Source organism: Macrosteles quadrilineatus, unplaced genomic scaffold (assembly GCF_028750875.1).
Source record: "Macrosteles quadrilineatus isolate MER2022 unplaced genomic scaffold, UCM_ALF_1.0 Scaffold_1__1_contigs__length_201487025, whole genome shotgun sequence".
Classification (NCBI taxonomy): Eukaryota; Metazoa; Arthropoda; class Insecta; order Hemiptera; family Cicadellidae; genus Macrosteles; species Macrosteles quadrilineatus.
This window is the reverse complement of record NW_026542594.1, coordinates 108,458,603-108,475,663: the sequence shown is the minus strand read 5'-3', so window position 1 is coordinate 108,475,663 and position 17,061 is coordinate 108,458,603. Positions and strand designations below refer to the sequence as shown.

Genomic DNA, 17,061 nt, shown 5'->3' with positions numbered 1-17,061 from the left:
CAACAATCAGCTTACTTTTAACAATGATAATGTTACTGTGCAGAACACCGCAATGGAGACGGAACCTGGGGAGATCTTGGACACGCCAGAGATCTTCTCGAGAAGTTCCTTAACAGCAAGAACTCCAACCAATTCATCAACTGATGTGCTTGAGCTTTGCCACAGGTTAGATGCGGACCTGAACAAGCCACTAAACACCAGCAGCGCTGGCGACTCTCCATCTCTGGCGGATGTTTCGTACGACTCTGAGATCACTTTTACAGTTATGACCAAAACTGAGTATAATATGTCTGTTAGAGAAAGGAAAAAGGCTGAGGGCACGTGGATCCCTAACAGACAGTGGAGAAAGAGGAAGCGAGAGTCCTTGAGTTCTCCTGGGGAAGGTTCAGGCGTATCACCGATGCGTAGAACCGGATCCGATAGTAACCCTGGGTCGTCTCAAAATCCTCCTCCTAAGAGAAATAAAAACTCTAATCAATCAGCAGATGGACTCGTTGCAGGAAAGGCCAGCTACAGAGATCAGCTTGTGGGTCACAAGTTGGCAGTAGCTCCAGCGGCCTATCCCGATGCGAGATTCTCTGTTGAGGAATGTGATTTGTTGCAGGACAAACTGATGGAGTTGGTGTTTGGTGATGACGGCACCAACATTCCTCATCAGTTTGAAAAAAAATTACCATGAGAAGGGTGCTCTTGTCGTAACTTGTGGTAATTCTGAAACAACTGACTGGCTAAAGAGGGTGGCACCGAAGCTGGCGCTGGGAAGTGAGGGGAGTATGGAGGTCATTGTAGCAGACTATAAGGATCTGTTGCGCACGACTAAAGTGCTCCTACGCACTGACAGGCGCTTGGCCAAGGTCGAAGCCTCTAAAGTGTTTGTTCAGATTGAGCGGCAAAATCCTGGTGTCACGACAAAGGACTGGCGCGTCATTGGTGGGAAGAGGAAGGATGATCATCAGATTCTTGTTCTTGCTATTGATGAAATGAATGCGCAGGTTCTGAAAGATCGTGGCTGGATTATCTATCTGGGTCTGGGGAAAATACAGCTCAGAGTTATCTCTGGTGCTCCCTCTAATGACTCAGGTCCTTCAAGCGAACCTACAACAAAGTAAGGCTGCCACGGCTGTGTTCTGTCTGAGCACGGTTAAGCAGTCCTTAGATTATGCCTTGATTCAGGAACCCTGGATCAATAATTTTAGAATTGCGGGGATGGGAACTATAAAGGGTAGCATCTTCTCTGCATCTGTACCACACCCTAGAACTTGCATTTGGGTTAAAGAGGGGCTAAAATGTAATCCAGTTCTAGAGCTTTGTTCGAGGGACGTAACAGTAATTAAGACTGTATGTACTAAATCCAACATAAAACTGCTGCTGGCCTCTGTTTACATGCCACAGGGTGACGATGGACTGTTCCCATCGGCCGAGGTCAGAAGATTGGTCGACCTCGCACACGAGTCTGGATCCGAACTCGTGATAGGCTGCGACTCCAATGCCCATAATACGGCCTGGGGATGCAGGGACACTAACAACCGAGGTAGGTCACTTCTAGAATACATAGCTTCTTGCGGCCTACTTGTTGCAAATGTAGGCTCAGAACCAACTTTTTTAAGCAGGATAGGCCAATCAGTAATTGATCTTACCCTGTGTTCGGCGGGTATGGCTGACAGGATTATTGACTGGTCAGTGTCCCTTGAGCCATCCCTGTCTGATCATAGGCACATTGTCTTCGGGTTGGGGAATTTCAGCGGCGAGGTTCGCTTATTCAGGAGCCCAGTTAAAACCGACTGGGCATCCTTCAGAGCTGATCTTCGGGGCAGAATTGCCTCAAACCTGAACACATCTCCTATAAACACAGTTGATGCGCTTGACGAGGCGGCAGATCGTCTAACTAGGTGCATAGTTACATCCTTTGAGGATAATTGTCCTTTGAGCAAGGGAAAGAGCAACAGGGCTAGTTGGTGGGGTCCTGAACTTGCCTCTCTTAGGAAGAGAGTAAGGGCCCAATTTAGGCGAGCAAAGATAACCAATAATTGGGATATATACCATACAACTCTCACAGAATATAACCATGCAGTACGTAAGGCCAAAAGGCTTTCATGGAAAAATTTTTGTGGAAATTTAGAGAGTATCAAGGACTCTAGAATACATAAGGTACTTGTTAGAGACAGGCATGTTACTTTGGGTGCCGTTGAGGGACCGGATGGTGTAATGGCTTTTGAACCTACCGAAATACTAAAGGTTATGGTAAAAACTCATTTCCCTGGTTGTATTGTTTCTGAAGTGCAGCAGGAGGAGGTGAGTCCAGAGCGGCCTAACCTGGGCCGTCGTGCCACTCATTCTATGTGGAGCACTGCTTGCCGCATAGTCACCTTCAGCAAGGTAAGATGGGCTGTTGGCTTATTACGACCCTTCAAATCGCCGGGTCCTGATGAGGTAAGACCTGTTTGTTTGCAGGAGGGTCTTGATACAATTATACACCCACTCTGTAAACTTTTCAGAGCCAGCTTAGCCTTAGGACACATTCCCTTAGGGTGGTGTAATTCGCGTATCGCATTTATTCCTAAACCAGGAAGGGATAGTTACACTGACCCTAAGTCATTTAGACCCATTTCTCTATCTTCTTTCTTTCTTAAGATCCTAGAAAAGTTGGTCTCAAGATATATGATGGATACAGCTCTTAGGACACATCCTTTACATATTAATCAGCATGCGTATGTCTCAGGAAGATCATGCGAGACTGCGTTGCACCAACTTGTAAGCAAGATTGAGAAAGCTCTAGAGAGCAGTGAAGTGGCCCTGGGTGCCTTTCTCGATATTCAAGGTGCTTTTGACAATACTGGTACTCCAGCGATTCTTAATGCGGTGAGAGCAAGAGGTTTTCACGGTATAATATGTAGATGGATTGAATCCTTGCTTCTCAGTAGGAAGGTTAGGCTCTCACTCCACAATGATACGATCGACGCAAGAACTACTCGAGGATGTCCTCGGGGGGGGGGGGGGGGGGGGGGTTCTTTCTCCTCTACTTTGGAATTTGGTAGCAGACGACCTTATAAGGACCCTCAACGAAAGTGGGGTTTTCGCCTTAGGTTATGCTGATGATGTCGCAATCCTTGTGGTTGGAAAGTTCCACGGAACCATAACTGACCTTATGAATAGAGCTTTAAGGGTAGTGGACCGTTGGTGCCAGGAAGTTGGGCTCTCTATAAATCCCAGGAAAGTTGTAATGGTACCCTTCACAAGAAGGAGGAAACTGGATGGGATCGGCCCACTAAGACTGCAGGGTACTGTAATAGAGCTGCAGAATCAGGTGAAGTATCTTGGTGTAATTTTGGACAGATCACTTCACTGGGGACCACATCTTCAAAAAGTCATTGAGCGTGGCAAATGGTCCCTTATGGCATGCAGGCGGATGGTAAGTGGCACATGGGGGTTACAGCCTAAACTTATGCACTGGCTGTATGTATCTGTTGTTCGACCCGCCCTTACATATGGTTCGCATGTGTGGTGGCCAAAGATGGAATCAACTATAGCTGTTAAAGCTTTAGCAGGAGTTCAGAGGCTTGCTCTTATTATGATAACTGGGGCAGTAAGTAGCTGTCCTGGAGCGGCACTTGACTGTCTGCTTGACATGTTACCTATTGACATTTATATTAAGGTGGTAGCAAGTAAAACAGCCCAACGCCTTAGATGCGAAAACTTATGGATAGCCTCAGGAAACAATAAAGGGCACTCCAAAATTGTTCAGGTGGTACATAATGATGAATTGGACTTACCTTCAGATCACATGTCCAAAAAATACTCCTTTGGAAAGCCTTTCAAAGTACTAATACCAGATAGGAAGGATTGGTCTGGCGGAAAAGGACCCATACCCACAGGTGACTTAGAATGCTATACTGATGGTTCTAAGATCAAAAATGGGGGCACTGGAGCAGGTGTGCATTGGATGAATGGAGGCACTGGTATTTGTCTTCCAATGGGGGTGTACCCAACTGTCTTTCAAGCGGAGGTCACTGCCATTCTAGTTTGTGCTCAAGAACATCTTAACAAAGATATCAGAGACAAAACAATCAATATCTATACTGATAGTCAAGCGACCTTAAAAGCATTAAACTCTTACGAATTCAACTCCAGGCTCGTGTGGGATTGTCTTGCTTCTGTGTCTGAGTTGGGTAGGAGAAATGACCTTACGCTTTGCTGGGTACCAGGACACTCAGGCATTAAAGGAAATGAAGCTGCAGACAGATTGGCAAATACTGCCTCTGCGACATCATTGTTAGGCCCACAACCCTTCTGTGGCATCTCACGAAACAGTGTATGTTCTGCGATTGTGTCATGGGGGAAAAGCATCGCAAACGCTGGGTCGATGTTCCCCTTCTTAGGGTCAGCAAGCTTACTCTGTTAAGGCCTTCAAAAAAGGTTGCCTGTGACCTCTTGAGACTAGACAGACGAAGAATTAAATTAATTGTTGAACTGATAACTGGTCATGGAAGATTCAGGAAACATCTACAACGGATGGGCTTATATGATGGTGAACCGATCTGTAGGTACTGTGATAGGTCAGAAGAGACAGCTGATCACTTACTCTTTGATTGTAACGAGCTCTCTGACGCTAAATCGATAACTCTTGGAAATATGGCTAGAGGTAGATATCTTCCTGAGGATGAACTAATTGGGAAGCTACAGGCATTCATTGGGCGCCTCAACTTGTAGGTCAACAAGAAAGCAATTAAGTATCTGGGGTGCGCAATAATTCGATTTCGGATGAAGTGCTTTAAGGTCTCGACCTGCCCCTGTTAGATAAGATAAGATAAGAATGGTGTTTTTAGCCTCTGGGGACATCAAAATGTAAATGTGCATGTGTAAATGTTTCACGCACTGCATCTTTCACGTTACGCATACCTCATCATAGGAGTACAGCATATGACAGTGCCTTTGTTGTAACTGCCTGCCGTCTTTGGAACAACTTACCTTTATGCATCAAAATGCTTGATAGTCGTCCTCGGTTCGTGGCGGCACTGAAAAAATGTACTTTGAGCGTATGGCCTCGGCTGGTGCGTCCTAGGACTGTTTTGGCACTTGCGTAATTGCTGACTGAGTGTGTGAGACTTTTTTGTTGTTGTTAGATATTTTGTTTTCGTTTTGTCAAAAAAGTATTGTTTTTGTGTAAATAATGTGTTAAATTGTATTTTCTATTTTATATTTATAATTATGTATGCAGGTTAAGTGTTACAAGAAAGGGCCATGTGGCCCTAACTTTGCCAGTTGAAATAAAGGATTTTCATTTCATTTAATTTCATTTCAAAATTAAAAAGTAAATCAGGCCCGGGCCTAGGTCTTACCATGCCACCTACGGTAATATCTACTTCCCTATAGGGAAATTCGCTAAAACCAATGCAGCTATGAAAAATTCTAACTCACTTATTTTAAATATCTTGAATATATATATTAAATATACTGGAAAATGAATGGAAATAAGTTAATAAACTTACTTAGACTGTGCATTTCCAGGTCTCCTGGTAGCTGTAGGTGGAGGTTTGGTCGTTTTATTTGATTGACTTGTAGGTCTAGGAGTTGCTTTAGGAAATACTTTATTACGTCCCCTAGGTATGACTACAACTGTGCTTTCTTCGCTCACAGCTGCTTCATCTCTCCTACGAGCTATCTCACTATCATTTAAGAAATTAATATTTGCAGTCAAAGTTCCTTCAGTCAATTTATCTAGCAGGTTTCGGCTGGATGAAAGAACACTCTTTTGGCTTCCAAGTTCGCTTCTCATAGACATCTCTTGCTGGCCATAAGCAAGTGGTCTGGTTGTTGTTTTGTTCATAGTTGAATAATCCAATTGTTGAGTGAGATTGGTCCTTTGAGATTTCACCACTGAATCTTGGGTTATGTCTTTGAACACAACTCTTGGATCTGAAACTGTTCAAAGCAGACAAATATCAGAAAAAAACTTTAATGAGAAGTTATCAAGTAAAAATGAACCATATATAGCCTCAGGTGAAGTTAGACTCACTGCAACATTGCAGCATATCATAGAGGACCTTATGGAGAGAAACATATAAATAAATATCTTTATGTGGCACGATAGCTGCCAGCTTAATTTGGATGCCATTTCAGATAGAAATTAACCCATTGGCCTACTTTGACGAGTCGTTCTCGTCCGGCCTCCTGGATGCTACAGAATATTTCGACGAGGTACTCTCGTCACGCGGCAGTGCTAGTAGTTTCGGCTTTTTCCAATAGATAGCAGCAAGTACTCACTTTATGTCACTACAATAAACTGCATTAGTTACACTACAATTTCGTTCTATCGGTTGGCAACCCTGATATTTAGAAAATAATGTTAAACGTAAACAAACTAGTGCAAGTTTTGAGGTCACGAAGTTGTGACTTGTGGTTGAGTGAAATAGACAGATTTATTGATAGTCACGACTTCCAATGAAAGTGAAGACGAATTTGTGGACCGCACTTGAACTGTTTTGGATGACCGTCCAAGAATCCGATCCTGTGCACTAGAAAAGAGGTAGGCCAATAGATTAAGTTACACAATGAATAGAAAGGAAGCAGTTTGATCTCAACAGGAAGGTAATCAATTATTTTTAAAACAATATTAAAAAATGAATGCATAATTTATTCATGAATAATAATCATCCATCCACTAAAAATTTAACTGAATATTTAAAAGTAGGAATGTTTAAAAGTAAGACCTAAATTCTGCAATGTTTTACTTTTGTATTTTGGTTTTTAGTAATTTTTGCATTTTTGGGGATCTCAGGATATTACAGCGATCTCAGAAGCCAGCCCCAAATTTTGCATGATATTGCCCTGATAAAGAAAGATGATATTTGTATCGCCGCTGTTATGAGAGACAACAGTGTTAACAGGATGTTATCATTATTGTTACAATTTTGCTGTGGTGCAGAATATTCAGGAATTGCTTTGGATCAAAAGTCCTTAAGTATCAAAAAGGTTGAGAGGGACCAAGAATTACATTTGGCCCGCGCCTATTTCTAAGTTTTAACAGGCAAATCTACGGCTCAACCCAGATTTTATAATGGTTGACAAAATTTATGACTTTTTCACGGTTTCAACACGTTTGCTCTGAGCGTCGCATATATGCGACGCAGGGATGCGACGTAGCGGTCATTGCCACAGACCGAGATATACATTTGAATCTTACACATAGATCGGCTGTCACTTGGATAACAGTGCACACAGACCACGGGCGAAAACCTGTAAAACAGTGATCATTAACATTTTAATACGCTACCGTGGAGTCATACCGACGATAACCCCGTGACCGCGGAGTCATAACGACGATCGCGCCGTGACCGCAAATCATACCGACGTCCGCGCCTTTACTGCGGAGTCATACTGACGATCATGCCGTGATGGCGAGTCATACCGACGATCACGACGTGACCGCGGAGTCATACCGACGATCGCGCCGTGACCGTGGAGTCCTACCGACGATCGCGCCGTGACCGCGGAGTCCTACCGACGATCGTTCCGTGACCGCGGAGTCCTACCGACAATCGTGCCGTTACCGCGGAGTCATGCTGACGATCGAGCCGTGATCGCGAGTCATGACGACGATCATGTTGTGACCGCGAGTCATACCGACGTTCGCGCCGTGACCGTGAGTCATACCGACGATTGCGCCGTGACCGTGAGTCATACCGACGATCGCGCCGTAACCGCGAGTCATGACGACGATCGCACCATGACCGCGAGTCATGACGATGATCACACCGTGACCGTGGAGTCATACCGACGATAACCCCGTGACCGCGAGTCATAACGACGATAACCCCGTGACCGCGAGTCATACCGACGATCGCGCCAAGACCGCAACTCATACCGACGATCGCGCCGTGACCGCGAGTCATGACGACGATCGCGCCGTGACCGTGAGTCATACAGACGATCACCCCGTGACCCGCGAGTCACAAGTTTCTATAGGTATCTGTAAATTGTTACCCATTTTTTGGTTTTTATAGATCAGTGTCACAAATGGTAAAAATTGATTTTGTATGTCTTTTTTGGTAACTGCAATACAGTACTTTCTTTTTATGCACAAAAAAAAATCCCGTCCCGAAAATCGGGAAGGAAATAAGAATCCCGTCCCGAACTAAAAATTCAATCCCGTCCATCCCTATTTTTTTGTGTTTTGAGGTGAAAGTAAGTAAAATAAAACAGATTATTCAAGAACAGTTTATAACTGAACAAATATAAAAGCTAGATAGGATAATGCAGCATACATACTGCATACATACATACAGTGATGCAGAAAACTAGAAAAGTAAAGACCAGTTTTTCCAACTATCATATGACGTCACCAATCATCATATCCACAGACCAAGCGACGCAGTTGTGCGTCAGACATCTCTGTAGACCACTGCAGGTAATTCAGTGCCTTCAAATAGACTGTTACAAAGATATAAGCATTTTAATAACATTAGAACCCCGACGCATATATGTGACGGCAGTCTATTGGTGGAAACCGGCCGTCGCATATGTGCGTCGCTGGTCCATGTGAATGAAAAATTTCATACTATTGCAGTAGCTAACGTGTTAAGGTACATATTGCAACTCTGCAATTCAATAGACATTATTTTTTTCTTTTGAATATCAAGTCTCTCAAAAAAAGCCTTACTCACATTCTTCTACAGATCGCTCTGATACAACCGAAGATCCACATATCGACTTAGGAACTCGCTTGGCTGAAATCAAAATTCAAATTATTTAACCAGCTAGTATGTTAATCAGGAATCAGAAACTTGTTTTTTTTGTAGCAGTTAGTGTGATAACAAGAACCTTTACCGCACATTCTCCTAGGATAACTTAAAAAAACAAATGAGAGCTGACAATGTAGCTGTCAAGGAAGCCAAAACCATGTATATGGTAGTAATAATTATGTATTAGTTTACTTTTGAATGAGTACATTTTTTGTTGTAAATAACCTTTCAATTTAATGTTCACTTAACCAGAGTCCAATTCAAAATATGTACAAAAAGGTTGGATAAGTCTAACAGAAACCCTCTCAAGCTTAATACAGAAGAACGTCAAAAATCCGAACCAATTGGGATAGGGTAGTTCTGATTACTGATTTGTTCGGATTTTCAAACATAACCTAGAAATACCTAATAGACACATAATTAGGCCAACAGTATTAAACATACAGTTCTAGGATACAGTAAATGAAATAAAAACAATGGTTTTTGTCCTTAGAATTTGTTTCTTGAAAAAATATGTAGAGTTTATACATTGGAAACGAACAAAACACTGACTGCCTCGGCGTGTTAACACATTTCCCCACCGGACGCCGACTTTTTGGCCCGCGAAATTGTAAAACATCTGTTATATCAGTGGTAATTCAATACTGTGTATTTTTAAAACCCTTAGAAGGGGTTTGGATTTTTGACGTTTTGGATTTTTTAACGTTCAGAAATTTTGACGCTCTACTGTATAAGATCATGTCCCAATAATTTCTGCAGATACGCAAGTTAATTGGTTCAATAAAGCATTTTACTTAAAATAAACCCCCCAAACATGATCACACATCATTGAATCACTTTTAATTGAGAGCTTAAGCTCTAACTCTTACTTCTCTAACTACTTTAACTCTTTTAAGCTCTCTGAATATCCCAGTTAATTTTCCTCGCAAAACTATACAACATGATGAAACCCAAAGACACACCCAATTTTCTCTGTATTCTCTTGGCACCCTGCTCTTTCCTAATCAATGGTGCCTTTATTTATCTAATTTGTTCTTTTCAATAACTGGTATATAAAACGTTCATTTAAAAAAGAAAACTTTAATTTTTACTAAATAAGTTTTAGCTAGATCAAAATTTAATTTTTATATTTCAATATCTGGCTAACTTCCTCAGTACATGATCATGATTCTACTGTTTCTTTCTTCTGAGGCAAAATACATGATATTACCTGAACTGAATATTACTGGCAACATACAAAATAAGCAAACTACCTCTTTGGTAAAGAGGAACAAATCTTAGTACTAGGGGTCTGCGGTACAGAAAATTTAAGGTCGGTACGGTTCGGTACGGTACAATATTTTGTACCTCGGTTCTCGGTACAAAATCGGTACGGTACACGGCTACCCGTATTTTTGTGGTTTTCTGCTCAGAACTGTATTCAAACAATTATTTTTAACTTTAATACATTGACATAACTATGAAAATGGATAGTATCCTACATTCATGGTTTTCTAACAACAATTACTGTACCACACATTATTAAAACAAAACCTTTTACTAATACGAGGATTGTGTCAAGAAAAATCACAGTTAAGATAAAGGCTTTACCTATTTTAATCTGAGATACTTTGAATAGCCATGATAAAAGTGGTTTTAAAAATATGATAAGAGTTTTTAGGAACAAACATGTTTGAAACATTTATTGACAAGATAATTTAACACAACTGGTAAATTATTTCCAACCAACACAATGTCTAGTTGTTTTTAAATTTTGTTAAAACATAGAGGCCTAAAAGCATTCAGTACGATGACAGTGTAGTTGCCAGCCGTTCACTAGAGATTATGATGAAGTAATGGCAAAGAGCATATTTTTGAATCAGCTTCAAAACTAGTTATAAGATGGATACAACTCTTGAAAAGTTTTTTTCTGAAACTAAAATTTGGATTATCACAGAGTAAGATTACTGTCTTTTCATTTACAAAGTTAAAATCCACAATATCAATCAAATCAATCATTAGTTTATCTTAGGCTCAATCCAATTTTCTTAGTATATTTTAAAGCTCTTCCAAAGAATCAAAAGACCCAGGCCTAGACCTAATTATTTAGGAGGGCATATATATAAATTGATTAGGTTACAATGAGGGTAGCAAAATCACTATCTAGTTCATAAGATTTAGATTGCATAAAGTACCTTCAACACAACACAAAAATACAGGAAACTAAAAAACATTTTAAGCCTTAAACAGCCACATCTAACAATATAAGACAAGATACAGAACATGTAATGACATAATTTGAGATCGAGTAGGCTTGAATAACGAAAACAAAAATTATGCAAACAACAACAACTATGCTTGTGGTTGTCAATAGAAAGATAAAATATCTATAACAAATATTTTAACTTATAAAATAAGATTGTAGATTAGTTACAAGTTTAATATGTAGCCATAAACAGTTTTATGGCAGTAGACAATGGCCAGCGGCAAATTGAATATCTACGAAAATACTGACTGAGATAGAGATAACATTTAACAGTCATCATAAAACTATTATTTTTATAAATAATTGAATTATTATTTATTATTTTTTTAAATAGAATTGGAGAAAGTCGTAAAGAAATAAAAGTGATAAAACTCAACAGTTCTTGGAAGTACTTGAATACAACAATTATTGTCGTAATAAAATGTTAATGGATTTGGAACTGCTAATGGGGTTTTTATTGCATCATCACCCTAGTAATAAATTATGAAGATCGTAAACAAACATCTGATAAGACTTTTATGTGCTCGGAACCAACTGTCCTTGACTACGAAAGTTTATTTATTTATTATTATAATTAGGCTGCACCAACCGAATTTGTACTGTGTAAAATGCTGTACGAACCGATGACGGTAATTTACCGACTTTTTCGGTGCACCGCAGACCCCTACTTAGTACCAGTAATCAAATTCCAATCCATAATAGTTATTTGTGTAACTAGTGAGCAAAGTGGCACTTTGCTGCACACGAGAGCGCGGCTCGTGTGGAATGATCTCGAGTGCAGCAAAGGCCTTTTGCAGTCGTGTTACACATTATATTTTTCCTACAGTCACTATAAAGCATATAAATAATTAGTCTTTCAAACACTATACAACACGTTTTTAGGTTCAGCTGGCAACACAAATAGGTGCGCTAGAGAAAGTAGTCCCCGGTCCGTATCACTCCGCTATTTTTTCCTCGGCAAGCAATGTGCTCCGCAACTTGAAAAAATAGTTCCGTATATTTTTGTAATTTGCAGTGGTTTCCGCGCTTAAAATAATGCTTTAAAGGTATTTCCTTGTTTATTACGATCGTAGGAATGTTTTAAAAACGTTTAAAAGAAAAGTCCAGATAGTTCAGAAATACCGAAAAGAGAACATAAACTATAAACACGAAATGACAGGTTAAATCGTAGTTAAAATAGTCAATCAGCTGCTCATAGTATTATTATCTTTAATGTTGCCAACCTATTTCCAAGCGTACACAGATTACGTGCATAATAGAACCACGCTGTTTTGTGTTGTTTCGTTGGAATCCTGATATGTGCCAAAGTATAAATATGCAGCAATTAGCAGCTTTCTGTACTACAAACAGTACAATGAAGCCAACTTTGTCGGGTGACTGTAGGAAAAATCATTTTGTTTCATAAAAATTAGTATCAAAACCAAATAACTTACAAAAGTATTCCTCTTTCAGTAGATTTGCCATATGATCTATTAGTTGTACAGGATTCTGGAAAAAATAGAAAATATTTTCCTTACAAAAGAAATTCAAACGTATACTAAGAACTAAGAACAGTTAATAGCAAACATACTGTTAACTTGTGTTTAACCTTCCGTCGGGCGCATTGATTTTCAAACACCAAAGGGCGCTCACGGACTACTCTGCAAGCGACTTATAAGGCAATCGTCCTCAGGAAACTTCCTGAGTTGGCTATCCATATGCCAATTCAGCTCATTTGTCTAAATGTTGGAACCTCAGTCGTCTTTGCCAGGCCCATTTTCAGGGTTACATCAAAAATCAAACTGTTGGGGGACATTGGAAGTGCCGAATTTAAAGCCACGTTGACGATGCATCCCACCATTTTGACCGTTCCATGCCTAGGATTTCCACCCACCACAGGAAGAAGCCAACTTACTGGTGGAAACCCAAGATTGCGGTACCCCGGAGAATGTGCCTTGGGCTCCGACAAGCAGCGCAGCATGCCATATATCGGTCTGAAGGAAATGCTAGATCAGAGGAACACAAGGCTGCCATGCGAGATCACCATTGGTGTTCAGTAAACAAAACACGACTCTACAGTACACCGGACAGAACTTACAGTAAAAGTGGCTTCAGCTGTTCCATAAGGATGGGAAGTCTACTAAGGGAGTATGTTTTTATCTATGGTGCTATCAACTGGAGTTACGTCAGTTGTTGGAAGCAACTGTATCAGGACATCCAAAACAACCCTTGGGTGATGGGCTACAAGATTGTAACCCAAAAGCTATAGACTTTATTACCACCTACGGTCATGGAACCTGTCGCCGCGGCTACTGTCATAACGCATTATTTCCAAAGCACCCCCCGCTACCAGCAAGAGAATTCAGAGATTAGAGCGCGTTACCAGCATTTTGGGAAGAGGAACTTTCCTTCGCTGTCCGATCCCTAAAAATCAAAGAGAACCTGGTGACTCCATTTTTACTTTACATAACTACCGCTGTAAAAAAGTAACAACAATTATACAGTCACCTATATTCAAACCCCAAATCTCTGCCACACAATCAATTTAGAAATTTTTTTTAAGTTTTTGTTGGTGTTCTTATTTTTATTAATAACTATTTTTTTACTAGTTATTACCATGAACCAAACCTAGTGAAATTTAACTAAGCTAACCGAATCACCACAGCAGTGGCAGTCCAGAATCTACCAGCGGAGAGGAGCCATAAATTATTGTGACTGTGCAGTTAGTTAAACACAACTGAATTTCCGCATCATTATTTACGCAGTCCCTGGAACCACCCTTTCAAATTATACGCGGCGTAATTTCTGCAAAAAAAATTTTGCACCGCAAGCTGAAAATTCTGTGGAACCATAACTTAAACAAAATTTACTATTTAGAAAATTTGAAAATGCTATAAAAAACTATTCTTCAGGGACAAAATATTAATGGAGATATATTTATTTAAAAAAGATTCAAAAAGTAAGCATAAGAATTCAATATAACCAATAGAATATTATTGCTCCATGGAGCTTGCTTGAAAGAGCAGTTTGTTTAGATATTCAGGCTGCTGTCAGGTTACCAGTCTGATAACCCGCCACCTCGGCATTTCAGTCAAAGACAAGAACCTGCCACCTTGCACGATGGTGACTAGATGCCACCCAGGCAATGTGCAGCCACTAGTTTTTAATTTGAAGCATTACTTGGGATTTTTCAATTCTATCAGGGTTTACCTTTGTCCTTGGTTAGGACGTTGGACCGCCAGGCTCATTCCTAGCATCCCACCATGGGTGGAACGGGATCATGGTGAGGTCGGGTATTTTGTGACTCAGTTTTTTACGGGTCACACGTACTCCTGGGCCTTTTTGCACAGAATGGGGAAGGCCGCCCCCTCATACTGTCTGTACTGTCCCGGCATTGCAGACACGGCCGAGCACACCTTCTTCTTTTGCGACAGGTGGCATGTCCTCCAAGCCTCTTTGATCTCTGAGATCGGCGCCGACATCACTCCCTACAACTTCGTTGGAGCTATGCTCCAGGGAGAGGGCACCATAATGTGTCAAGTAGATAACCGAGGCTATACTTTGGGCTAAGAAGGTCGATCTCGAAATGCCTTTGTAGCTTTCGGAAGGAAATCCCCAGTTGCGTAGTTAAAAAGGCATAGCTCAAAATAATGTGCTAAACAGTTCCAGGCTAGTCCTAGGAAGTTAGGTGGGTTTTCAGCCGGTAGTCCGGGGACAATGAGCTCGCGGTAGTCCAGCACTACTGAGATTGAGCATTTCAGTGTGCGTAAATGGATTTTTACCTTCTCCCTACAAAAAAAACCTTTGTCCTTGGAGGCTTTAGAGACGTCCCCTATTATTTTGATAATTCCACGTTCAGTAACTCTAGCATGCAAAGTAATATTACTTTACTACTTAGTTGGGTCTAGACTTACCACTGGTGGTGCATATGGTGGATTCTTCACAGCATCTACAAGAACTTCCATTACTGTCATCGAAAACTTAAGTGTTTGCTGTAAAAAGTAAGTTTAATGTGAGCAATAAATTAATGTATTTAACTTGATTCACGGTTCTTTTTACTGACAATGAAAGCCTCTATTTGAAAATCAAAATGTCTAACTATGATGTTTTATATATTTTTTTTACTTAATGTTTTAATTAATATGTATGTTATGTGCATTTAAATTATAATATTAAAAAGAAAATCATTTTACAAAGAAATACCATTTCCTAAAAACCCTATTAGATAATACACTCAAGCTGAACAAAACTACCATGCATTGTAATGTTAACATTGTTAATGGTAATAATGTTTAAACCCTGTAATTATTTAAGAAATGAAGAGAGTACATGTAATAAAACTACAAGTAACTGCTTATTAGTCAGCTACTTAAAAACAAAATCACCCAAAATATATTTTTAAAATGTAAATTTATTTTTTAAAGTTTTCCGGACTGAACCTTTACCCTTCACTTAGTTGTAAGGTATTTCATTCCACCCAGTATGTGTTTCACAAATAAAATGTTACTCTCAACGCTCATAGCCTCTATAACTTATCATAATAAAGAGGTATTACATTATCTTAAGATTAAATGAAAAAATCACATGAGGGCTAAACAGAAAGAATGTTTTGACTTTCAAGTACAGAAATGTTTGTCTCCTCAGTGACGATCCAGCTGTTACAGCGGAAGTGAAGTTGTGCTACTTATGTTACTTTTCAAGTTGAAAAAGTGTGCTGAAATGGAAAATCCTACTATTTTTTAGGTGCAGTATTGATTGTTTTCATTGGTAGAAAATGTGAATCTTATTGAAATTCATCGTCAAATGAAAATGAAATGAAATGAAGATTCTTTATATTAACAGGCAAAGTTAGGGCCACATGGTCCATCCTTACACTTTACTGATAGATAAAAATTAAACTCATTATACTGTACAATATATCCTAGCCTACAATCTATTTACAATATTTAATGGAGAGAAAAACACTATATTTCCAAACAAATAATGCTTAATTTATTTTACATAAACACCCCACACACACACACTCGGGAACGCTCGCTCGCACACACACGCACACCTGTCGGTGAACAACCAAGAGTACATAACCCTAGGACATACCAACCATGGCCATACCTCCAGAAAACAGATTTTTAGGACTGCCACAAACCGGGGAACGGCAAGGGTTTTAATGCTAGAGGGAGATCATTCCAAAGGCGAACATAATTTTAATAATTTAGAATCAACATAAAAAAAGGAATGAAGCGCTCGCTATGTCTCAGATCAGAAACAAATCTTTAACAGTAGTTCTGAGTATGGAAACAACGTAACAAACGAAAGTTCTGGCCGGGAAAGATGCATCCAGTTTAAAAATGACCAAACTAAAATTTTATGTAGGCCCTAAACATTTTGGCTTTGCAAGGCAATCCCCAGCTTCACACGGCAAATTGTATACAACCTCTATTTTAGCCAAGTCAATAAAGGTATTTTATCGCAACTAAATGGTAGAAAGATGGATTTTGTATATGTGATAGAACCACACGGAAGATGTATTTTTCCAAAAGTCCCCACTACTAGCCCTTGAGCTTTCCCCCCACCCCTAGATATTGCAGTGTATCACTTAATTGATTGTAAGTCATATACTATGTATACTATCGTGTTGCAATTTGTTTTAGTTTAATTTATGATTAGTTTTCCTACAACTTTTGTATTTAACATTCTTTTCTAAAACCAGTATTTAGGGAGGTATAAAATTTAAACTTTGTTAAAAGCTTTGTTTCAGGGTACAAAATTTTGTTTTTCTCTATGTATACTTTTAAATAGAAATAATACGCAAATACGGTTCAAACAAAAGTTTTAGTACGTTTTTCAAGGTTTACAAATATAAACTAAAATATAAAATTGGTTAGTCATCTAGGTGACCGGGTGAAGAGCTGGACGTCGGCAAAGAGAGTGCGTGCGGGCTAGTTGAACACCTCAGCGCTGCGTCGTCGCATCTAGCCCAGTCAATAGACACACAAACTGCCTTTTTTCGTAGCTAAATAGTGGATAGCTGAGTTTGTAAAATATGTGATAGAACCACTTAAGACGTGTATTTTTGAAAAGTCCCCGTGTCTCCCCCTT

General features: G+C 39.9%; 1 protein-coding gene across 2 annotated transcripts in view; it reads right to left on the bottom strand.

Annotated features, from left to right (window-relative positions):
- LOC128982950 (uncharacterized) overlaps positions 1–17,061 on the bottom strand; it is a 141,310-nt gene that overhangs the window by 91,058 nt on the left and 33,191 nt on the right. For both annotated transcript variants that reach the window (XM_054402063.1, XM_054402054.1), the window contains exons 3-6: positions 14,877–14,954; positions 12,417–12,471; positions 8,661–8,723; positions 5,487–5,919 (exon numbers count right to left, since the gene is read on the bottom strand). In XM_054402063.1, coding sequence (XP_054258038.1) covers positions 5,487–5,919; positions 8,661–8,723; positions 12,417–12,471; positions 14,877–14,954 — 629 coding nt within the window. The remainder of the gene's footprint in view (positions 1–5,486; positions 5,920–8,660; positions 8,724–12,416; positions 12,472–14,876; positions 14,955–17,061) is intronic.